This window comes from Sorex fumeus, unplaced genomic scaffold (genome assembly GCF_029834395.1).
Source record: "Sorex fumeus unplaced genomic scaffold, SorFum_2.1 ptg000008l, whole genome shotgun sequence".
NCBI lineage: Eukaryota > Metazoa > Chordata > Mammalia > Eulipotyphla > Soricidae > Sorex > Sorex fumeus.
This window is the reverse complement of record NW_026606065.1, coordinates 20,573,397-20,598,861: the sequence shown is the minus strand read 5'-3', so window position 1 is coordinate 20,598,861 and position 25,465 is coordinate 20,573,397. Positions and strand designations below refer to the sequence as shown.

The window sequence follows — 25,465 nt, the reverse complement described above, 5'->3', positions numbered from 1 at the left end:
TAGACAGGGAAGGGCCCCCATGGCAATGGAATTCCTAGGAAGTAATAAAACTAATAGCCCCAAGGCTGCAAAGTCACAGGACCTAAGGCCTGATAAGACTTCACTTGTGCCAAGAGACCCAGAGGAGGCTGGACCTCCCTCAGAGAGAAGCTTCCTAAAAAGAAAAAAGGCCAGGACAAGAATTTCAAAGACCATCAACCATTCCCAACTAACCCCTTGGCAACCACCTTAGCAATGGACTGTCACCTAGTTAGAAAGCCCCACGTGTGCGTAAATTGGAGAAACCCTATGAAAACCACCTTAACAAAGGAAGGGGGATCATATGCTACCCAAAACCATTTGCTGCTTGTGCCCACGTGGCCGAGCACGTGTGGTTCCTGAGCACCTAAGTCACCCACATTTACCCTCTTGAGATGTGTATCAGGCTTTCTCCATCTCTGAAGAAGTCTGGATTCTCTCTTGCAAGAGTTATTTTCTCTTTCTCTGCCTTCTCCACTTCCTCAAAAAACTTCCAAATAAAATCTGTTTTCCTTTGCTTCACTGCTCATCTACTCCTGAAATTCTTTTCAGGATAGACAAAGACCTGTAAGACCTGGGTAAGGCCTAGAATTGGTTTGTCTTTTCCTGCAAAGAGCAAGTCCTTGCTCCAGTCCTGGGTTCCCTGATTAACTCCCAAGCCAAAAGAAAACAAGTGGATGTCAGATGTGGTTTGACAGTCACCTGGTGGAGCTGGTGGGGCTCTGGCCTAAGCAGCACAGGGACTCATCTGCAGACTTTTATCAGTTCTACCCTTCCTAGCAGGTCCTGGGTGGCAGAGGCAGATTGGGAGAAAGTGACCATCTCTCTCCTCTTCGCCTCACATAAGTCATTGGCAGGGCCCACCTACTTCATTTCCTCCTTTCCCTTCTTCCTTCCCTCCCTCCTTCCCTCCTTCCTCTTTTTTTTTTTTTTTTTTTTTTTTTTTTGCATTTTGGGATCACACCTGACAGTATTCAGGGCTTAATTAATGACTCTGTGCTCTGAGGTTACTCGTGGTGATGCTCAGCTAACCATGTGGTGCCAGGAATTGAACTGGCATCAACTTTTCGGTGACTAAGGAAAGTGCCTTAACTCCAGCCCCTCAAGGGGTCTGTTTACCATATGTTCTCAATGCAAAAGTTTTTCGTTGTCACAAATGAACACAGGTCACAAATCTTTTCAGATGTGTACAGTTATCTTTAATGTTTTGCTTTTTTTTTTTTTTAATTTTCTAGTTCTTAGTATTATTAACTGATAAACATTCTGGAGAAAAAGGTCAACACATTTCAACATTTAAAAACAAGAAACACATACACATTTAGGGGGAAAATAGTACCAGTTTCAGAATTAAGGAATATTGAAAGTAAAAGGAGATGCACACAGAAGAGGAAACTATCAATTCAAAACCAGAGTACAATGATGTAAGAGAGCTAGTAGTTTTGTTTTAGAACTATTACTTCTGGAGTTTAAAATTGATTTGATCCAGAGACCAGAGACTCATCAACATGATAGATGATGAAACATTAAATCACTTCACAAGCTTTATAGAGTTATAGGTTAGAAATGATTGCTAAATTTTAATGCATTGACTATTTCAAGTTTCTTGTTAAGGTTTGGTAACAAAGGTCGTTAATCTGAGCATAGGGAACTTAAAGGTACATGATGACTGAATTTCAGGGACAAATACTATTTATAGTACGTTCTTATTTTCTGTTTATTTGCAAGTTGAGTGCACAAGTTAGACTTTAATTGCAGCTTTAGCATTGAATTAGAATACTCTTATTTGCTTGAAGTAATTTTACAGACTGACCTGAATTTTATTTTCATGAACTTCTTTTTAATTCAATTGAGTCACCTAATAGAGTCACAAAGTAAATGAGTCAAAAGCAGGAACTGTCAAGTATATGGGACAAACTTGGCATGTATGCTGTCTTCACCATAACTGACTTAGTGGAAATTCAGTTCTGGTAAATCAGTGTCTCTCATTAGCATTTTCCTTACTTGTCAAGACAGCACATAGACCAAGTCAAGGTACTTACTTGCAATTATGAAATAAAAAATTTTATGTAAAGAGGAAGTATCATAGAAACTTACAACTTACCTGAGGTGATTTAGCAATAAAGACTACTAAAGTGTGACTTCCATAGCATTTCCTTATCTTGGTATAATTTTATTATGCTTCAGTACTGAAATTTTAAACTATTTGACAATGGAATGCTATGTAGATCCTGCTGGATGTAGCATGCTGTATAGTGCATATTCCCTAAAATCTGAAATACATTGACTCCTTACACTTATTAGTCTTCAAGAGTACTTTTACTTTGATCTGAAATCTCTTAATTAGAATTTCTCAATGTTGCCTGTTTTATCTTTTATGCTATTTCTCAGACTCATCATTATTATTTCATTCTCATCATTATTATTTCATTCTCTCTCTCTCTCTCTCTCTCTCTCTCTCACACACACACACATACACACACACACACACTTCCTAGAAGTAGCACATATCATTTCCATTTAGCTTTTAGAACTTAGACCCAATTATAGCAGAGACTCTTTTCATGTATTTGCATGTATTTCAATTACTAATGGCAAAATTCCAGCTTTGGGGAAGAGTCCAATCTATAGAGGTAAAGATATCTGCATATCAAATCCTGCTTGGACTGCCTATAAATCATGTGTCTATAGTTAAACAATTTAACAAACCTAAGCATTATTTTCCCCTTACACTTTATATAAGAACTGTGATTTACAAAGTTGTTTGTGATGATTTGTTACAGACATTCAGTGTTCCAACACCAATCCCACCACCTTTGCACCTTTCTACCACCATTATCTCCAATTTTCCCAACCACCCTTTAGACCCCCATAGCAGGCCCTCAATAATTTATTTTATATTGCTTGTTGTCAATAATTTGCTAACAGAATGATCGAAAAATGTTTCCTTAGAAGAAAGTGATATTGTTGTATCTCACCAGAGAACCATTGAACCCTTGTATAAGAAATTACTTAGATGTTGTTACGGATTATATTTTGTGTTTATATTTTGTTAATCAAGATTGGTTGTCATCTACATTAAATTACACCCAAACTGGTGTGCTACTCCAGGTTTATCAGTGGTATAGAGATGACATTTGAGATGTCATTGTGCTCCAGAAAGTACAACTGGGGATAGAGCTAGAGTTAAATTTTTAATTGGGTGGTGATTTGGGGGCGTGTGGCATGACTGTGGGGGCCTTCAGAAGTACAGGGTGGTGGGGAGGTAGCCCATCCCTGACTCCATGAAACCTGGAAATTTCAGCCATAAAACCTGCATACCTGAGTTTTTCAACAGATCAATTCCTGGATGAGGCTTGTCCCAAGCAGTAGAGTTTGACCAGGAACATGGTAGCAATTGTTGAAGCAAAAAATTTAAAGTTGATACCAAGCTCCCAGATTTTTGTTCTCTTTGTTTCTATCTTGTGAATCCCAGGGAAGTGGAGAGGGTCTTTATCTTTTATCACTCTTAGATTCTATTGATTGCTTTTTCTTGTAATGATGGTGATGGTGACTAAAATGTCAATTTTATGCTTAACATTTTCACAGTTTATTCTTTTCTTTTCTTCTAGGCCTTAAGATATGTAGGTTGTGCACCAGAAAGATGGCTCCAAGGACTGGAATTCTTGTTTTGTATTCAGGAAGCTTTGAGATCACGCTTGGTAATGTTCAGGTGCCAGGGATATGTGGTGCCAGGGATGAAGCCTTATTTTTCATGTTAAATTTCCTCCATTACCCACTACAAGAAGCCCAACAGCAATACAAGTCTTGCCACCATTCTGTACTTCTTAGGCTTGATCAGCACAGCACAGTGGATTACAGTCTTCTTCTAGAAACCATGTGTACACCAATGCATTAATCAAGAGTTAAAACCGGTACATTAAACAGGTAAATTTAAGCCACTAAACTCAAACAAAAAGTATTTCCTATTCACTGTGCCCTTACTAAAATGTCAAAAATACTCTTGGTCACTCATACCACCCAACAAAAGGGGAAGAGTGAGGGAGAAAAAGCAAGAGAAGAAATTAAAAGCAATCCAAGGGGCTGGAGCGATAGTACAGTGGGTAGGGCGTTTGCCTTGCACGCCCTTGGGGGAATATCCCAAGCAGTGTTCAGGAGGTTCGAATCTGGTTCTGTTTATGTCCAATTCTGACAATACTCACCCCAGTTCTGCTTGGGCCCAGCAGTAATGGGAAGAGCTGGTTGTGCTTAGGAGACCAAGTGGTTTCAGGAATCAATCCCCCGGATTTCACATGTCAGAATTTCCAACTTTGGTGTGAGTCTGTATCCAAGGAAATGAGAGAGATAAGGGAACACATAGAAATATAACACTAGGGGCTAGAGCGACAGCACAGTGGGTAAAGCGTTTGCCTTGCACGCAGCCAACCTGGGTTCAATTCCCAGCATTCCATATTATCCCAGAAGTAATTTCTGAGTGTAAAGCCAGGAATAACCCCTGAGCATCTTTGGGTGTGACCCCCCAAAAAATATATACTTAAACACCAGGCACTGCCTATGAAGAACTACTAACTGTACTGAGCCATCAGGCAGTAAATTTCTGCTTTAAAATACTTGATAAGATGTTAAAACAAATAATCTATCCTGGAATTCATAATTTATAAATTTCAAATTTTGGACATAGTTTCATGAGGAAAAAAAGGCGACTATATATATATGAAAAAACTTTGATTTGAGACTCATACTGAGATTATTCAAGGAACAATCCTACTAAACTAGAGCGTGCATTGTTTTATCTTCGATACAAGATGATATACCACTTTCATCAGTTGCGTGGCTGCTAGACTAGAGTACATTGAACAAATTTACAGATATTAACAAATTGGAATATGTGACTTTGGAGGACAAGGTTAGAATTCTAAATGTTTTTGCAAAAGTGGAAAAGAAATCCCATAAATAGAATGTGAGTCATTGTATTGAGAGATGTGTGGAGAAGTCAGTCCACTTAGAAAATTTTTTAGTTTTTTTGCTTGTTGGTTGGGTTTGCCCTCATCAAAACAAAACAAAAGGCTCCTTTTGGATGTGGTTTAGCAATAGTTCATGGAAAACAAACAAAATGGAAAGTATTTTCTCTCTGTATCTGCTTTAGGACAGTCTCTCCTACATCAAGGTTTGCAACAATCTGCTATTGCAAAGAAGCTGCTATTCTGAGGGCAGAGCTGCTACATCTGATAGATTCTCCACTGAGAAAGAGGAATGCCTGGGGGGGCCTGAAGTTGGAGCCTGAGGCTTGAAGAGATAGTACTGTGGGAAGGGCACTTTGGTTTGCACACAGCTGCTGTGGTTAAATCCCGACAACAGCCTATGCCCCCACCCCCACCCCCCAGCCCCACTAGGAATAATCCTTGGAGACAGGATTAAACCGTTATCACAGCTGGGTGTTCCCTAGGAACCACCGGGGATCAAACCTGCATGCTCCACATGCAAAACAAGTGCCTTACCTTGTTTATCTCTCCAGTCCAGTGAACCATGTTTCAAGCAATTTCCACACACACACACACACACACACAAAGAAAAAGAAAAATTGGGGTCTGTTTGATCAGAACTTGGAAAACCATTTAATAGTACTTCGTAACATTGCATCAAGCACTATCGGCAGTAAGATACATAAGGCACTTTGTCTGTAGGCAAAGGAGGATTTGAAAAGATTAAAAACACAGCAACTTGGGGCCTGAGCAGTAGCACAGCAGGTACAGCCTTTGCCTTGCATGTGGCCAGCCAGGATTCGATCCCTGGCATCCCATGTGTTACCCCAAGCAATACCAGGAGTGATTTCTGAGTGCAGAGCCAGGAGTAACCCCTGAGCATTGCCAGGTATGACCTGAAAGGGGAAAAAAAAATTGAAAACAGCAATTAACATACATTTTCTTCCTTAATTGAAGAGTTGTAGCACTGTAGCGCTGTCCTCTCATTGTTCATCCATTTGCTCCAGCGGGTACCAGTAACGTCTCCATTGTGAGACTTGTGACTGTTTTTGGCATCTCGAATACACCACGGGGAGCTTGCCAGGCTCTCCAAGAGAGGCGGAGGAATCGAACCCGGGTCAGCCGTATGCAAGGCAAACATCCTACCCGCTGTGCTATCGCTCCAGCGCCACTGAAGAGTTATTAAATTTTATTTTTCTCATGGCTGAACTTGGTGGCAATTGTCAGTCATATAATCATTACCATTTTTCCACATGTAATATTGTGACATGAATTGAATGTTAACACAAACAAACAAAATGTTTATTTTACAGAGGTGTGATAGCTAAAGCAGCATTGGAAACACAGGGTTAATCACAGAACTGGACCCACACATATCAAAAGATCAGAAAGCTGACAGCCTTCTAGAACATTAAGGCCAGTTAAAAATCAATATTTGTTTATTTTTGGACCAGGTCATTTTATTACTCTGCTCTGTTGGTATTTGAGACCAGTCAGAAAGATTTAAGGATAGTTCATTAACTTTGCTGAGAAAGGGAAATATATAAAAAGATTGGATTAAAAAAACAGAATTAGAAACCATCTCAACCCAAGAGCCTCCTGAGAATAGCCATTACACTTTATCCATGATTCTGTCCACTTTTAGAGATAACCTATAAGGTATTTACATCGTTTTTCTACAAAAATGTGTTGACTATATTCTAAAGAAATAACCTACTCTATGAAAAAGGTTATCTAACAAAAAATAGAAAATATTATCAGAGAAAATTTCATTATATCAATTATTAAATAGCAATAATAAATATAGATAAGGTGATGTAAAGCATTATATAGTCTTATTAGTAAAGGATTGTAATCAAATTCCCCCCCCTAAAAAAGGTTCAAATTTTAAATTCCCCAAGGAACCTGTGACTATAATTCTCAGGTGCTACTATTTCAATCTTTTTTTTTTTTCTTTTTGGTTCACACCTGGCGATGCTCAGGGGTTACTCCTGGCTCTGCACTCAGGAGTTACTCCTGGCGGTGCTCAGGGGACCACATGGGATGCTGAGAATCGAACCTGGGTCAGCTGCGTGCAAGGCAAACGCCTTACCCGCTGTGCTATCTCTCCAGCTCTCGATCTTTTAAGTAATTATAAGAGTCATTTATCCAATACGTTAGAGGCAGTGCCTTGAATAGGGGATATGGAATAACAGCAGAGACTGGGAATCAAATTTTAAAAAAACTGTGGGAGCCAGAATGATAGCGCAGTGAGTAGGGTGTTTGCTTTGCACGTGGTTCCATCCCCAGCATCCCATATACTCCACAGGTGCTCTGCCAGGAGTAATTCCTGAGTGCAAAGCCAGGAGTAATCCCTGAGCATAGCTGGAAAAAGAAAAAAAAAAGTCAAGTCAAATTTAAACAAAAACCTCAAGGCCTGTGATGCAGGCTGGTAGACAGGGAAAGAACCTCTGCAATAAACTGAGGTCAACACGACTTCTGGGAAGGAAAATTTTAAGACTGATCCACTCTGCGGATATGGAAAGACAAAGACCTGGTAAGACCTTCAGCAGACCCTGAGGAGATTGGACCCCTCCCCATGAAGTTCCTCTCCTCCAGAAAATCCTCTGGACCTCTCCTTTAATCCGATTAACTTTACTGATTCAGCCCTGGAAAAGACTCCAGAACTTCCGGATCAAAACAACCGGAGAAGAACCTAGAAAAGCCAAATGCTTTTTTTTTTTTCCAGATCGTTAAGTCATAGCCAAGTATCAGGAGGACCTGACGATCCACCCCAGGTTCATCACATAAAACCTAGATGCAGTCCGAGCCCCCTCGAGCACGTGTCGCCCGCATCTTCCCTCTTGAGATAGGTACTTTCATGCTTTCCTATCTAATTGTGCAATGTGTGTAGGGGCTCTCTCGGCCCTTGGAGAAGCCCACCTGCTCTCGATTGCGTGTGTCTCTCTTTCATTCTCTCTCCTTCCCTCCACACTTTCAAAAACCCTCCAAATAAAATCTATTTTATTTCACTGCTCTGTCTACACCTGAAAATTGTTCTCTGCGCTCGAGACAAGAACCCAGTAACCCCGGGTCCCAGATGGCAGAGGCGGATGAGAGCCAAGTGACCCTCATTCCCCTCCCGCCTACTGCGAGCCCCCCGTGGGGCCCATCGACAGCAGCTGGACTGATAGCACAGTGGGTAGGAGTTTGGCCTTGCGCATGCCCCCGGGGAGGGTTTGATTCCCTAAGTGCCCCCGTGGGGGTCCTCAGATCGGAAAATCATGGCCAAATACCAGGAGAACCTGCGGATCCACCCCAGGTTCATCATATAAAAATTAAACAAAAAAAAAAACCCAGAGCCGTTAAAAAGCTGCAGATGGGCTGCGTCACTAGCCGCCGCCCGACCTCACCGCCCCTCGCTCGCTCGCGCGCACGCGCAAACGCACGCACGTTCATCCTCCCGTCCTCGCGCCCCCTTTTTCCCGACCCGCGCCTCAGCTTCCGGGTCGGACCGGCCGCCCCGGCGCGCGGCGCGCGGTGCATTGTGGGACGCAGGTCGAGCCCGCATCCGCCGCCGCCGCCGTTGCCAGAGGGAGGAGAGCGGAGGCCGCGCGCGGGAGAAAACGCCCATTTTTATCAGCCTCCTCAGTGGCTGAATTAATAGCCGAACTCGTACACTAATAAAAAAACCAAAAAACGCCCGAGTGGCCACCGGAGAGGAGCCAACGCCGCCCGCTGCCGCCGCCGCCGCCGCAGAGGCCCGCCCACCCCCTGGCGCCTTCCCGGGCCCTGTCCACCATGCAGCCCGCTTCTGCGAAATGGTACGATGGAAGGGCCTGTGTCTTCATGGAATTTTGTCCTGAAGACAGTTAAAGGTGTTAAGTGTAAACTTTGAAAAAATCGAAACTTACATTCAGCTGTCTTGGAGGAAGTGGTCATTTTATTTTTTATTTATTTTTGATTTCCGTTCCTTCTATTTATTCATCGTCTTTTCCCATCTGAATTATTGCACTCAATATTATACCTATGATGCTCACCCATGTGTTGCAAGTTGATAGTGTATATATATATATATATATTTTTTTTTTAACCATTATCTAGCTTATTGTAGAATTTAGAAATCAAGCCTTCCCCTTAAAATGTTAATCGGGTTTGTGACCTAGCAAGTCGGGTTTATATTATTTTATTGTGATTTTACTGGCCTAAGGAGTGCTAGGGTCACTGAGCCTTTTCGATCTTGGCGTTTTCGCTAAAACTCTTGGTCTGAATTTTTTTTTTTTTTTTTAGATTTTTATTAGTGAAACACTATGAGGTGCAGTTGTAGACTTAAAATTTTTGTGCTTGGACTGTTTACAATAGCTAGAATATGGAAAAAACTGGAGTGCCAGATGACTGGTTAAAGAAACTTTGGTACATCTACACAATGGAGTACTATGTAGCAGTTAGAAAAAATGAAGTCGTGAAATTTATATACAAGTGGTACTACATGAAAAATATCATGCTAAGTGAAATGAGTCAGAAAGGGAGAGACAGACTAGAAAGATTGCATTCATCTGGGTAACAAAGTAACAAAATAAGAGATTAACACCTGAGAACAGCTGTGATAAATACCAGGTTTTTCACTCCATGACTTAGAGGCCAGCCCCACACTCTAGGGGCAAAGGCAGCTCAGATAGAGAAGGGAGCACTAAATAAAGGGTGCTGGGAAGATCCACCCAGGATGGGAGATGCATGCTGAAAGTAGTCTATAGACCGAACATGATTGCCACCCAATGTCTCTTCTGCAGACCACAGCACCCAAAAGGAGAGAGAGAACAAAAGGGAGTGCCCTGACACAGGCAGGGTGGGATGGGGGTTGGGGGGGTGGAGAATGGGCACTAGTGGTGGGATGGGTACTCCCACCCACCATTGTATAACTGAAACCCAAGCACAACAATTTGTAAGTCTACAACTGTACCTCATCTGAATTATGAATTAATAAAAAACAAATTTTGTGCTTGGGTTTCAGTTATACAATGATTGAGTACCCATCCCTCCACCAGTGCCCATTCCCCACCTCCAATGCTCCCAGCATCCCTCCTGGCTTAGCGTGGACTTCAGTAATTGGAAAGATTGGGAAGATGATTCAGATGAAGACATGTCTAATTTTGACCGGTTCTCTGAGATGATGAACAACATTGGTGGTGATGAGGATGTAGGTTTGCCAGAAGTAGATGGAGCAGATGATGATTCACAAGACAGTGATGATGAAAAAATGCCCGATCTGGAGTAAGGAATATCATCATCACCGGAATTTGAGAAAGAAAAAAATATCTTGTCTCTGCAAGGTTTCATAATTGAGAGAATTCCTGAGTTGGTAGCTCTAAAGGCAGATGCTGTATTTGCCTCCTTAACCCACTTTTCAACCCCCTTTTTTGTTTGTTTTTTTTAAAGGCTTCACTAAGGGTTGATATGTACCGTTGTATGGGGCAGTTTTAAGTCAGCTAAGGCAATAACCTTATGCATGAACATTTCCCAGATTTCTCTGACACGTTGAGGTCCTAGGCAGTTGATACAGTGGTTATGACAAAACATTTCACCTTGTCTCCTTTACTTCATAACGTAGATAACTGGCACGATAGGAAGCTCTTGACTTAGGGAACGATAACTAGATTTTAGAACATGGACTCAAAGTGGCTGAAACAAATTGGTTGATACCATAAATTGGTAACCTTTTTCCTCTGGCATGTCCTTCAGGGTTGTTTCACTAAAGTTTTATTTTTTAAAAGTTTACATTATTGTATGTAAGTAATCACTTGTCAGTATCCCAGATGTATCTTAGCTAAAACTAGTGTATGCTCTATTTAGATGGTTTTGGAAGCCTGTACATTTGGTATTGTTTGCCCCTTAAACTTTTACATCTCTTAGCATGGAGGACGAAAAAAGGCTGTACATTGTTGCTTAAGAGTCTGTACATTTATACCAAATTTGTATTTGTACTGTCAATACGGCAAATGAGTGAAAAAATGTTGATACACTATTGGATTTTTTTTATTTATTTTTTTTAATTCAGCTTGTCAGGGCTGAAAACCTCAATTTATGTTCATGACATTGGGGTTTTTTTTTTAGTGACCTATTAGATTTTCCTAAGTGAGATTTCAGACACCACGTGTACACACACCCACACAGAGTGCAAAGACTTTAAAAGTATTTAAAAGACTAGAATGAGAATTTGCAAAAATGGTAGCACTGTAGCCCTGTTCTCCCGTTGTTCATCAATTTGCTAGAGCAGGCCCAGTAGTGTCTCCAGTGTTAAGACTTTTTGTTACTATGTTTGGTATATCGAATACGTCACGGGTAGCTTGCCGGGCTCTCCGAGAGGGGCAGAGGAATTGAACCCAGGTCGACCGCTTGCAAGGCAAACGCCCTACCCGCTATGCTATTGCTCCAGCCCTGCAAAAATGGTATTTCAATGAAATATTTTTCTCTTTATCTCAGTTTTACCAAATAATCACAATAAAGTCATTCCATTTGCAAATTAACTTTAGTTAAGTTGACCAGTTTTTTTTTAATCATGAACACAGCAAAATCATAATCACAGAATTTTTTTTTTCGTACTGGTGATGGAAGCCAGAGTCTCTTGCATTAAAGGCTTGTTCTGTAATACTGAGCTACTTCCCAGACCAGAACTTGCCTTACTAGAAGTTTTCGCTAAGAAATTTCAGTCTGAGAGGCTAAAGAGATAGTACTGTGGACCGGGAGCCTGCCTTGCTGGAAGCCTACCTGGGTTTGATCCCTGGCACCTCATATGGTCTCCCAAGCCCCATGAAGAGTGAACAATGAGCGCAGAACCAGGAGTAAGCTCAGAGCACCACAGGAAGTAACTGAAAAACAAAACTTTAGAAAAAGGAAAAAAAAATTTAGACTGAGGGGTCAGATAGTCAAGTGGGCAAGGCACTTGTCTTGCAAGCATCCAACCAGGAATAAAGCCCCACCCCCTACAACCCCTTACCATCCCCCCAAAAATCAAAATTTCAGACAGAATTAATGTCCTCTCAGGGCTCAGGAGTCAGGTCAATCCATTTTCTAAAGCACCATCAACTTACCCTGTCTGTAACACATGTCTAGTGCCCACTCTTCTTAAGATTCCCTAAGTGATCTGAGGTTTGTGTGTTGCCAAAGGGCTCCCTTTGTTTCATTTGGTACACTGGAACCCTGTAAGGAAGATGCCTGCATATATTCTTTGTTTGCTCTGTGATCAATCTTATTTCTAGAACGTCTCGCCTTTAACATTCCAGTCTATGCCTCAGTAATACAACCCATCTCTAAAGCATCTATCATAGAAAAAGACAAGATTTTCCCCCAGCATTTACGCAAACACTTGGTCATGAAAAATATGAATGCTTACTAAACACTTAAGGCTGGTGTCAGAATCGAAAAGAAACAAAGTTTGAGCTCACAAAATGAGGCAAAAATGAGGCAATCTACCAAATTGCTGGAGATTATAGCTCAAAAAAGGAAAAGTTCTTAGATCTTAAAAAAGCAAGCCATTGCTTCAAACTAAAGGTCATAAGGTTACATTCACCCTCCATGGCCTAATCATTTTTATGTAGAGACTCTTCATTTCTTGTAATCATTAAGAATACAGGTTTTTGGGCTGGAGCGATTGCACAGCGGGTAGGATGTTTGCTTTGAATGCGGCCCACCTGGGTTCGATTCCCAGCATCGAGCACCACCAGGAGTCATTCCTGAGTGCATGACATAGGAGTAGCCCCTACGCATCACCAGGTATGACCCAAAAAACAAAACAACAACAAAAAAAAAATACAGGTTTTTTTTCTCGCCCATAGACTGCATTTTTCCCCCTTCAGTTTCACAGTAAAACTGTCTTTGAAAGAGTGTGTAACCAAGTCTTTTCCTGTGAATTTGCCTCAACATTCGACCACCAAACAATAGCTTCTGGGGCCAGGGAGAGAGATCAATGATCTAGGGTATATATTTAATATCCAGGAGCTGTAGTCCAGATGGATCTCATCAATGATAATCCGACCACCAGAGCAACCTCTAGGCACTGAACCAGGAGTAGCCCCCCAGCACTGCTGGGGGGAGGGGGGAGAGAAGAGAGAGAGACAGACAGACAGGTCTGTCGGGTAGAGCGTTGTCTTGCATGATGTCGACCTGGGTTGGATTCACAGCATCCCGTATGGTCCCCTGAGCACCTCCAGGAGTGATTCCTGAGTGCAAAGTAACCCCGAACATCGAGTATGATGCAAAAAAAGCAAAAGAGAGAGAGTGAAAAAACCTAATATTTACTCTAAGTGGCAAAGACTTTAGAGTGGGCATAATTAAATTTCTTATTAACTTTCTTACTACAATGCAGTGCCAGAGTTCAGAGCCTTGAGTACGACCCCCCCCCCCCCTTTCCTACCCAACCCTAATCCCCGATACCACAGCATGTAGCGCCAGAATAAACAAAAAGGCAACGACAAAAAATCCTTCAGACTCTGATTCTCTGGAGATACTTTCCATTTTCCCAGGTGTGAAGCACAAATTCTTGCGCAATCGGGGCACTTGTTCCTTCCAGCCCGCTTTCCCTATTTCTGTCCCATACCCTCCCCTGTTCTTTCCAGGCCGAACTCTTGCACAGAGCAGCCTTAAAAGTTCTGAAGAACTCCTCGTTCAGAGATGGAATCTGGAGCTAGACCACCAGACTTTGAATGCAGATCTCCAAATCTTTCATTTTAAATATGTATTTTTTTTTAATTTAAAGAACTGTGATTTACAAAGTTACTGTTCGTTGAGATTTAGGCATATTAGCTCTCCAACTTTTAATGTGACTTGGCCTATCTGTGCTTCAGTTCCCACAGCTACCGAGAGAGGAAAACCCTGAAGCCTTCCTCACAGGATTCTCATAAGGATTAACGCTTAGCACGGCTTAGGGAACGCTAAGCCCTTGAGAAGCAGCAGTAAACCTACGACCTCCTGCCACTTTTCTATGAGATGAACATTCATTTTCTAGTTTGTCTCTATGCTGTCCTGGGAATTATGTAGAGCCTGAACACATGTCCTATTTTATTCCTATCCCCTAGCACAGTTAGCCCTTGATATTCATAAAAGAATTGTTGAATTAACATACAGACATTCCTGTTTTAATTACTTTTAACAGGGCAAAATGTTGAAAATTTAAAGCCCTAAAAACTTTTTTTTTTTAACCCATAGGACTGGGTAGAAGAATTGCTTACATGTGTGAGGCCCTGAGTTGAACCTGCCGCACCACAATTAAAAAAATAATGATGATGATGATGACAATTTAAATTTTTTAATTGGGAAATAGGTACCAAAATGAATAGCCCACAGGATTGTTTTTTGAATCTATAAAAGAAGGAGCCCAAACAAAGTGCTTTATGGGGTCCTTCCTAGAGTATATTAACAGAAGTATGAAAAAGATTTCTTTAGAAACTTAGAGATTAGCATCTGGAGCAATAGCACAGTGAGTAGGGCATTTGTCTTGCAAGAGGCCGACCGGGTTTGATTCCCAGGATCCCATATAGTCCCCTGAGCACCACCAGGGATAATTCCTGAATTCCAGGAGTAATCCCTGTGCATCGCCCATTGCGACTCAGAAAGCAAAAAAAAAGAGGGGATTAGGGTGGGTAGGAAAGATTTGCCACGCCCTTCACAGTATAAAAGGGGTAGGTGGGTTTGGGTGAGCCACCTCACCTGATTTGCAGAGAGAAGCTGTTCAGAGTGAGACTGGTCCAGAGTCAACGGACCCCAAGAGCCTCCGGGTGAGTAGGCCTGGGTTCTCGAAACTAGGGGTCCTCAATACTTTAGAAACTGTTACGGCAATTCTTTCCAAGGGTGAAATCTATGGGCACAGGTATGACTGGGAGGTTTGGTTTCAAGCATATCTGCCATGATTCTAACTTCCTCTCTACCAAAAAAAATCTAGCTTATGTTTATTTCTTTGAGATTTATTTTTATTGGAGAGGGGGGACCTGGAGAGCCCAACATAGGGCCTCAAACGTCGGAAGGATGAACGCTATTACTGAGCCATTCCACCCTCATCCCACCCTATAAAACTATTAAAAAAATTACTGGAATCCAGGGATGGAAAGATAGTAGAGTGGGTACTGGAAAACTTAAATATTCACTTAAAATTTTTTTTCACGTCTATTTAACGTCATTAGAAAGTGAACCATCTTTCTTTAAATAACTTAATTACTTTTGCTTTGCTTTGTAAATTTAACTGTATTTTATACAGCTGGACTTTTTAAAAGCTTGTTAGGGCAGGGAGTGTGTCTTGAGACACAGGTTTTGTTTTGATCCCGATGTCAGCAGAAAAAGTAAAATGAAGAAGAGAGTTGATTTTTCTCTACACAAAAGCAGTATAAGTATATAATATGAAAGATATGGGAAAGTATAAATGCGAAGTCCATACTGCTTAAGAAAGATGCTATATGAAATTTGATCTATAATTCGAGGGTTTTTATCTTCACATATATAAATATATAAATATTTTGTTTAAAACTAAGATGATATCATACAAAGTTTATTATTCCCAATATTGCCTAATGACCATGCCCTCTTATTTTATTTATTTTGCCTTTTTGGGTCACACCCAGCGATGCTCAGGGGTCACTCCTGGCTCTGTACTCAGGAGTTACGCCTGGCAGTGCTTGGGTGGGACCATATGGGATGCCAGGAATCGAACCCGGGTTCGCCGCGTGCAAGGCAAACGCCCTACCCGCTGTGCTATCGCTCCGGCTCCCTGCCCTCTTATTTTAAAGGAGTACTATTTATTTATTCCCATTGATGTTATTGTATTTGATTTAGTTGTAGCTGTTATTGCTGTTGCGCACACATCTTTAGCTGTACTGCGCTCTTGGAATTCTTTACTTCCGGTTGTGGTACTTTATTTTCTGGTATTTTGGAGATTCAAGCAGGCCTAGACAGGACCTCTTTTTCAGAAAACATTCTTTAAAATGTAGTACAGACAATTGCATAGATTGGTGTGGGAGAAAGTCCATATTTGACTCTGGTCACTGTAAAAAAATCTTTGAGGGCGGCCAGGGGGGTCCCCAGTGGCTTTCGCCCTCCCCGCCCTCGGTCAGGGTGGGCCCCGGGCTGCTCTCATAGCCAGGGAGCCCAGCCTGTGGGGCAGACGGTGGATTGATCAGTTGCCATTTATTCCATTCTCACCACGCGCCTGCCCCAGTCTCTCTGAGCCTCCCATTCTAGTCTCCACTGCTCCTCATTCCCGTCTCCTCCTGTCTCTCCCGCTCATCTCTTCGTGCTCCATCTCGCAACCCGGGCTCTCTCTCTCCACGTGCCTGCTCCTGTATTCCCCTACATCCTTCTCTCTCTGTCCCCCTTGCTAGCCTCTCCGCGGTCCACCTTGCCGCCCTCCTCTCTCCTCTCTCCAGCTCTCTAGCCTCCAACCCCCCTGCACTGAGGGCTGACACCTGCACCCAGTCAGGTACCAAGATCAGCATAAGAAAGCCCTTCCTGAGGACCCACCAGGTTCAAAGGGAACACCACTTAAGAGGTATTCCAAATCCCTTCCTGACTGCTTAAGGGCAAAATACCCCATAAGGTGTTTTTCTCTTCCTGTCCAATAACTATCAACATATCAATATTAGCTATTTTTGTATGGACACAGTAAGACATAGCATTGAGACTTGTAGGGCAGCTCTCCTGGGAACATCTTGCCACAGACCCAGGCTACAGCGCTCAGGCCAGATTAATCATTCCTAACCCTAGCAGGGTCCGAATCTAGTTATTACTTTTTGGATCATGACAGCGTTTGTCCATGACCAAGCTCTTATATTATGGCGCTCTGGCTAGGCCCATCTTGATGCCAGGGTAGCACATAGCTTACCGCTTGCCCTGGTTCCATCCAGTCCCTAGTCGGGACCCTGCTTTGGGGGGCCCTAGGAAGTAAGGGCAGCTGAGGCTTAGGTGAGAGAACAGATGCCCAGGAGGAAAATATCACTGGGAGTCACATAACAAAAGCATAGCATATACTGTTTTCTTGTGTCCATACAAAAAGAACATTGCTCTGAATAAACTATGCAAAGGACATAGGGAGAAGAGAAAAACAATATTTATAAGTCAACAGAGCACAAAGAAAAAAAGTTACAAATAAACACAGAGGAATGGGAGTACTGTGATAGGAGCAACCCAATAGACCTAAACTACCTGAGGCTATGCAGGAAGGACAAAACAGTGTTATCCTGCAGGGCACACCCAGTAATGCTCAGGAATCACTCTTGGCTGTGCTTGGGGGACCATATGAGATGCTGGGAATCAAACCTGGGTCAGCAGCGTGCAAGGCAAATGTCTTCCCCGCTGTACTATCGCCCCAGCCCCCAAGTTCAAAAGTTTTATCTGTGAATACTGACCAAATTAAAACCAGTTGGTTTTTCTCAGTTTCAACTTTAAACTACCTCTCTTGTCTATTCATAAGTTGCCAGTAATTGATGTGACAGTGATTGCAACCCCTTAATGATATCAATACTCGACTTCAACATGAAACAAAAATTTTGCTTCTAAGATGCAGGCTTCAGAGTCATCAAATAATTTGGGTTCTGTTGGTTACTCAGCTTTGAATAAGTCTGCTGTAATAATTAAGTGGTTTTCAGTGTTAGTCTCCATGGTCTCTGCTTAATAGTAAAAGCCAAAGGTCATTGTGTTTCTTCCTTATAAATAACCAATTACGTGGATGGTCTAAAAATGGAGTTCTTGTTGGCGCAGACAGGTTCATGAAAGCCAGCTTGGATTTCTGTCCCCATATAGTATCGCTATTTTAGAACCACAGTTTAGCTGGATTTGTCAGTGCCCTTTGATTTACCACATTTTAAATGTTGAGATGACATTAAGGAAAAACTGGCTGCATTGTGTCTGATTAGATGCAGGAAATTGAAATTCTGTTTTTATTGTTTGATTTTTATGAAGATTAAGCTCTGGATGTTTGCTTCCTGGGAACTGTTCCTCCCCACATAATCTCAAACCATTCTCAAATTTCCTCACCATGAGTTCAAGTGAAAATAATGCACTTGAATCTCCGGCAGTATTTTGAATGGTTGGGATGGGGTTTTGTTTTTTTGTTTTTGTTTTTATTTGGGGGCCACACCCAGTAATGCTCAGGGGTAACTTGATCTCTGAACTCAGGAATTACTCCTGGCAGTAATACGTGCATCATGTGCAATGCCAGGGGTTGAACCTGGGTCAGTTGCATGCAAGGCAAGCAAAATCTACCTACTGTGCTATCCTCCAGCCTCTGATTGGGGTGTTTTTGGGAGAATTACTCTCTTAAAATTTTTTGTGTTTTTTGTTCTTGAGCCATACTCAGTTGTGCTCAGGGATTAATCCTGGCAGAGCTCAGGACACCAAATGTGGTGCTGGAGATAAACCCAGATCAGTCATATATATGCAAGGCAAGTGCCCTACCTACTATATTCTTTACAGCCCCTGAAATTGATTTGTAACTGGGGTATCCTACTTTCCAATATTTTTAAAATTTATTTATTTATTTATTTGCTTTTTGGGTCACACCCGGCAATGCACAGGGGTTACTCCTGGCTCAGTGCACTCAGGAATCACTCCTGGTGATGGGATGGGATGCTGGGGATCGAACCCAGGGCATAAAAGTTAGTGATGTTGGTGTCAGTGGGCCCCACGGATGACTTACGTGAAGCAGCGGGGAGAAAGACGGTCACTTTCTCCCCAGCCGCCTCTGCCACTCAGGACCCAGGGTTACTGGGTTCTTGTCTTGCCTTGCAGAAAGAAATTTCAGGAGTAGACAAGCAGAAAAATAAATAGATTTTATTTGGAGGTTTTTTTTTTTAAGGTGTGGAGGGGGAGTGACAGACAATGCACTCTGGAGACAACACAGCTTCTCCAAGGGCGGGGAGAGCCCCTACACACATCCTAGCATTAGACATGAAAACGTGAAAGGATACCTCTCTAGAGGGGAGATGGGGGGGACACATGTGCTCAGGCACCACATGTGCTTGGATAAATGGGCATAAACAGCACAAGGGCTCTGGCAGCATATGCGTGCCCCTCCTTTGTTCAAGGTGGCTTTTTTAGGGTTTTCTCCAGCCTGCCCTTACTTGGGGCTTCTACCTAGGTCAAAGTCCGTTGCTAAGGAGTTTACGCGGTGGGGGTGGGGGGAGTGGTAATGGTCTTTGAAATTCCTTTCCTGGCCTTTTGTTCCTGCTGGAGCTTCTTTGGGTGGGCTGCTGGAGCCAGGTGAGGGTCTTATCAGGCCTTAGTTCCTGTTTTCTGCAGGGCTGGCTTTTGCCGTTGCCTGGGGGAGGGGGCCTTCCCTGGCTACCTGCCTCCTATATCAATGTCATTTCTATTGGTTTTATTTAAAGAAATTTATAATCAAAAGTTTGTGTTTATGTTATCAATCTAGGAATATTCATAGACATAAACAATACCCTTTTCTTTTACTTTTTTTCCTTTTGCAGTTCATTGTTTAATATTATTTTTAAAAAGCAGAATACTGGAAGTATAGATATTCAAGCAAACAGATGGCAGATTCCTGAGCATAGGCAATAAAAAAGACTACAATTCCTTTTACCAAATGTGTGTTTAGTTACAATTAAGTCTTTTGGGTTGTTTAGCTGAGTTTTTTTTTAAGTGCATTTCATTACAGTAGAATTCTCCATTCTTGTCAAGCTTCTAATCCTTCTGGAAAATATCAAAACATAGGAAAAACATTCATGTTCTTTTTGTATAGTTACCACAATACTGGAAGTAGCTGATCCAAAACTTGAAACCCAAAATTCTTGTCCTCTTTCCTTCAGACTCTAGTTCCTCCTCACAGACACTGTGACGGGGCTTCACTTCCACTCCCCTCTTTAACCCCTCAGGCTGAGTTAGGCATCATTCCTCAGGGTCCCATTATCAGAAACTATCTCTCATGTTTTACTTTTTTTTTTTTTTTTTTTGCTTTTTGGGTCACACCCAGCGATGCACAGGGGTTACTCCTGGCTCATGCATTCAGCTCCAGCCCTTCATTTACCCTTGAGGGTGGTATTCATGTGTACAACACTCAGGGTAGTAGAAACTCACCATGACCCCTACCAGAACATGAGATGCTCAGAAACTTGATCAGAACCATTCAAGATTTTTTGTAGATGAAGTTAAGACAATTCTGAAGCAAATAGCAGGGTTTCTGCTAAATATGTTACTATGTGGTTACTGTGAAAACATAGGCTTACTGTGAGAACATAGTAGCAATTCCATTTTCTCTTGGAAACTTACTTTCATTTGCTTTTCATTTCCACTCCCAGAACAATTGCTATTGCTTATAATGGAAAAAGAATGTTCATTTTTCTTCAGAGAGAGCTTGCTTGTCTCCGGAAAGAAAATGGCTCTATAAAAATCTCAGGGGTCCAGCTTAAAAATGGTGGTGGTAGCTAGTCCCTGGTTACTGGTGCAGCTGTATGAGACCAAGGCACTTAGATTGGCTTATTTGACAGGACACCTGTTACAAGGAGGGAACAGAACACTTGTGGAAGGCCCTCACCGATTTCCATATTGCTCTGAAAGGGGGGATATGCTGCAACTTTTCCTGAAGTTACAGCACAGAAAGCAGAAACACCTAAGTTCCGCCCCTACCCCCATCTCTACAATAGGCTCAATCAAACCATTTGCCTGGGGAGATGCCATCCATTCTCTATTCCTTAACTCCTGTGGATATTAATTCAAGGAACATGAACACTATCCAAGCAAAGAGGACCAAGGCACTGGACCATTTATCTGCCTATCAGCCAGAAAACATATGGGGCTTTAAGCTGACTCCCAATACTTGTATCAAATGATAACCAGTATACAGATATTCCACTCCATTCTATATGTCAGAAGACATTCTGAGATAAGTCATTTAGGATGTCCTGAGATAGTTGAAGTACAGGTATGAATCACCAGAGTGACTATCTTATCTCCATTAAAGGATTGAGTCAGGTTTTCAGAATAAAGAACTTTGGAAGACTTCCCTGGAAATAAGCATTTCGAAAATTCTTGTCAGAATAGAACTAGACCTTTAGGAAGTAAAGTCATTGAAATTACTTTGGGTCAAGAGTATCCTTCTCTTTCTGGGGCTGGAGTGATAGCACAGCAGGTAGGGCATTTGCCTTGCTTGAGGCCATCCTGGGTTCGATCCCCAGGATCCCATATGGTCTCCTGAGTACCCCCAGGAGTAATTCCTGAGTGCTGAGCCAGGAGTAACTCCTGTGCATTGCTGGGTGTGACCTAAAAAGCTTTAAAAAAAACCCCAACTATCTTTTTCCTTGATATCACTTTGAATCAACAGCATGTGTGGGGGCACGGGGTGGGGGGTGCAGAGAGATTTCAGTGAGTAAGGTATTTGCCTTCTACAGAACCAACCTGGTATTGATGCTGATAAACATATGGTTCCCCCAAGCCAGCCAGGAGTGATTACCGTTGCTGTTATAGCTGTTGTTGAAATAATAATTCTTGAAACCCCAAGAAAGTTTTCGTGTTCCATTGTGCCAAGAATGGATGTTTTTTCCTCCCTCTGTGATACATGTACTTTAGATTACTGAAGACAGACATGTACTTTAGATTACTCTGTCTAGCAGTAAGAAGCTAGATTTGAGGGGCTGCATCTAGGAACTTTTAGAAATTACAGAACCTTTTAAAAGTAGGTAAAGGGATACTCTCTCTCTCTCTCTCTCTGGGCATGAGCATTATGGTCTGTAATATAGATACTGAAAGTCCATCATGGGTGTTGGAACATTTTATGACTGAAACCTAATTGTGAACAGCTTTGTAAGGGTCTATCTCAAAAAATTTTTAAAAATTACAGAGGCCATTGTCTGAATATGAAACATGTCAGTTGCCACTACAGAGCTTGGGAGCAATGCCTCAGAAGTGCTAAGCATTTATTTAATGGATCCACAGGTCTTGATACTAGGAACAGAATAATAAGTCTGGGAGCAGTCCTTAATTTTGACTGCCTCACTGTGTTTAACCGGAATCTAAATAAAATGGGCTAGTGAATTCTTCCAATGTCTTGTTAAGTATGAGATAAAAAGGAGATCATCTAAGAGAACCACTTACAGAGAGAATTTGCATGGGAATGCAAGCCACCTCCTTCTTAGGGGAAGAAGTCATGGGCTTTCAGATGACTGTCACTTTCTCTGAGCACTTGGATGAGTCACTCATCCTCTCTAGAGCTCTGTTTCTTGGAGAAGTGGATGATTTTCCTGGCCTTTCCAATTCTCACTTTATCTGGCTAAAATTTTTCCATTTCTTATTTGGAAAGATTTCATTTCCTACCCTTACTGTATATGCTGCATTTCCTCTTTCTGGCAGTTTCTGAATCTCTTAGGCCCTCCAAAAAGACAGACATATACAAACACGTAACAATTCCCTTTTATGATGACCATAGCAGGGAGAAAGGGCATAGAGTCAAAGTGTTTTTGAAAAGATTATAATCCTTCAAAATGAAAAATTTTCTGAAGAATCCAGGGGTCAGAGAATAAAAACCTGATTAATTTCCACGATATAAATTTTGCGTAGTCTCAGGACAAAACCTCAGATAAGAGGAGATGTTTGCACAATACTAAATTAAGTCCTATTATTATAATTGTCATTTTCCTATTCTAAAAGCTGTAATTTATTGAAAACCATGCATATTATAAAATCTGCTCTAATTATCAGTATAATTCAATTTCAGTAAATGTAGGGATCACGCATATGTCAAAAGTAAAACTGCATGTTCTTTTCAATTAAACTTTAAATATTAATTTGAATGAATTTTGTACAACCAAAAAAATACAGATTAAGGAAATATTTACCTTAAAGCTAGTCTTAATTTTCAAGTTCATATTTTTGCAAGTCTAAAAATCTTAGGGCACTAATACGACAATTATTACAATAAAGTTGCTTTCAATATAGCAGCTCAAGTATTTTCTAAGGGCATGATTTCTCTCTCCTTTATACTACACAAACAGGAAGATGATAGAGAAATTCAGTATACAATTCTCTGCAAAGGCTCTGCCAAAGAGATTGGCATGTCACTATCACTTTGAGTGAATCTGTACTAGATCAATAATTTATGAGTCACTGATACTTTTTGTCAGTTTATTTTGTCTTGTTATTCACCTCAAGGAGAAAAAGTAAAATTATTTTAAACAGTGACATAAAAGTAAATTTCTGATGGTGTCTGGGGAGCAGATTCAAATATAGAGAACCTAGTAAACAATCTGTCCTCTTAATGATTCTCCCCATGACAACCCAGCCTACTATCATCATTTTCTTGATTTCACTTTCTAATCTCATTGTCTGCTGCCTTATTCAAGTTGTCAGGGTTTCTGTGAACTATGAAATACTGGCACTGTCCTCTACACATCCTTAAATCTAGCATAAAACAATAGCAAGAAAATATACAACATACCCTGAATGTGCAAACATTTATTATACTTCAACAGACATGTATTCTATATAGATATTCTATGTAGGTATTTTTGTGCTTCCAAAGAAATTAGAATATGTCAGTTGGGAAGTTAAAAAACTCATGAAGGCAACAAGTCAAAATTAATATTGGGGGAAACTGAATATATTTCATAGGTTAAAAAAACTGAAAATATGTGGAAGAAAAAACAGCATCAATTTTTGGAATTGCAGTTGATTTTAAAAATCTAAAAAAGTTACAGTGAAACAGGGGACAGACTGGTTAGACAGAAGCAAGATTTGGAGTGTGTTCAAAGTCCGCTGAAGAAATTTACTGTTTTTAAAAGCTAATGCAGAAACATTGGAGGGTTTAAGTAGGGGAATGACAAGATCTTATTTGCATATTTTTAAAATACAGGATAGATGAGCTGGACCAAAGATTAGAAGTCAGCATAGCAAGCTAGTTTAGTATAACTTAGCAAATTTTGTTTAAAAAGAGAACTGGGGAAATAACTCCAAGAGCTAGAGCACAAGTTTGCCTGTACCAGCCCCAAGTTCAGTCCTGGGCACTTACCGCCTTTTTTTTTTCTTTTGGCTTTCGGGGTCACACCAAACAATTCTGATGGGGTGCTCCTGGCTCTGCACTCAGAAATCACTCCTGGCAGTGCTCAGGGGGCCATATGGGATGCCTGGATCAAAGCTGGGTCTGCTGCGTGCAAGGCGAGTGTCCAGCCGTGGTGTATTATCGCTTCGACCCACCTGCCATGATTTTGCCTCCTTTTTCCATCACCACTTTCCCTCACACCCCCAGCAACTTAGGTAGTGAGGGCAGATAAAACCCCAAAACAAACAAAAACAATGAAAGATTGATGGGCGCAGGGAAAGGAGGATGGAGGGAAAAATAAAATGAAAATACTGTAAGAAATAGAGGGAGGCATCTCCTTCTACTAGACATAGTTAGCGATGGATTCAACAAACTGGGGGGCAGTCAGAAGTGAAGAACAAGGGGGAGTCTATTCTTGGACTGGGCATTAGAAGGACATAGGTATAAGTCACTGATATCAGGACAGTAGATCAATGAATCTTTCTCTAGGGGACAGAGGTTATTGACTCACCTCTGACTATGTTGCATATCAGGCTCTTAACATCTATCTCTTAGAAATATATAGCTGAAAGGGTGGAGAGACCTTGCTTTTTTTTCTACCCCTATTTATAATTTCATTACATTAAAAAACAGTAAGTTTTTAGGAAGGGGAATAGATTGGAATTTGTGTAAATATACAAACATTTCACCTAAGCAGTCGACATGGTAAGAAATAAGTGGATTCTAGCTCAATAAGTCAACTGAATAAAGAGGAACGGGAATATTCAAAAGGACTATCTTTACCTGAGCTCACGTCTGCTTTTGCCATTACCAATCTTCCTGAGTTTTATAATATGTCTAGTGTCTTGGGAATATATCTTAAAATACACATTGAAATTACCATAGTTATAACTTATGTTTAAAAAAAAAACTCTTAAGACTATCCCCTTCTGGGATTGTATAGGTATGAGAATGTTAATGCTTGCCTTGGATGTAGCTAATCCCATTTCAATCCCCTTTGCTGCATGTGAGTCCCTGAGCACACCACCAAAGTGACCCTTTAGCATAGAGCCAAGGAGTAAGCACTGAGCACCATCAGGTATAACGCCAAAATTAACCAAACAAAAAGAAAAAGAATATCCTACCTTCATTTTCTTATGTGAATCTACCTTATCTATACTTTTTATCTCTTCCCTATTTATTTTCTTTCTTTCTTTATTTTAAATTTACTTATTGGGAGTGGAGTTTTTGGACCATACCCGGCAGTGCTCTGTAGCTACTCCTAACTCTCTTCAGGGGAATATATATGGTTCTGGAAATCACACCAGGGTCATTCAAAAGCAAGCCAATGCTTTGATCTCTTTGATTACTCTGGCATTCTTATTTATCTTCCATCCTCATACTCCAAAACAGACTTCCTAATGCACCAACTGAATACATCATATTTACAAACCTTTCAAAATACAACTTGAAAAACTGGTGACATTAA

The 25,465-nt window shown here is 41.2% G+C and overlaps 2 protein-coding genes across 12 annotated transcripts in view; both read left to right on the top strand.

Annotated features, from left to right (window-relative positions):
- LOC130019223 (craniofacial development protein 2-like) overlaps positions 1–25,465 on the top strand; it is a 41,448-nt gene that overhangs the window by 11,118 nt on the left and 4,865 nt on the right. For 2 of the 11 annotated variants that reach the window (XM_056109847.1, XM_056109845.1), the window contains 3 exons: positions 3,627–3,716; positions 3,847–3,942; positions 7,726–7,849. The gene's annotated coding sequence lies outside the window, so the exon portion shown is untranslated. Of the gene's footprint in view, positions 1–3,626; positions 3,943–7,725; positions 7,978–8,697; positions 8,801–25,465 lie in introns of those variants that run through there. The other 9 variants (XM_056109849.1, XM_056109848.1, XM_056109843.1 and 6 more) reach the window with 7 other exon arrangements.
- On the top strand, positions 8,763–11,077 carry LOC130019225 (prostaglandin E synthase 3-like). Its single transcript, XM_056109855.1, is given in 2 exon segments — positions 8,763–8,945; positions 10,051–11,077. Coding segments are annotated over 2 exon segments (369 nt in total). The 5' UTR covers positions 8,763–8,777; the 3' UTR covers positions 10,252–11,077.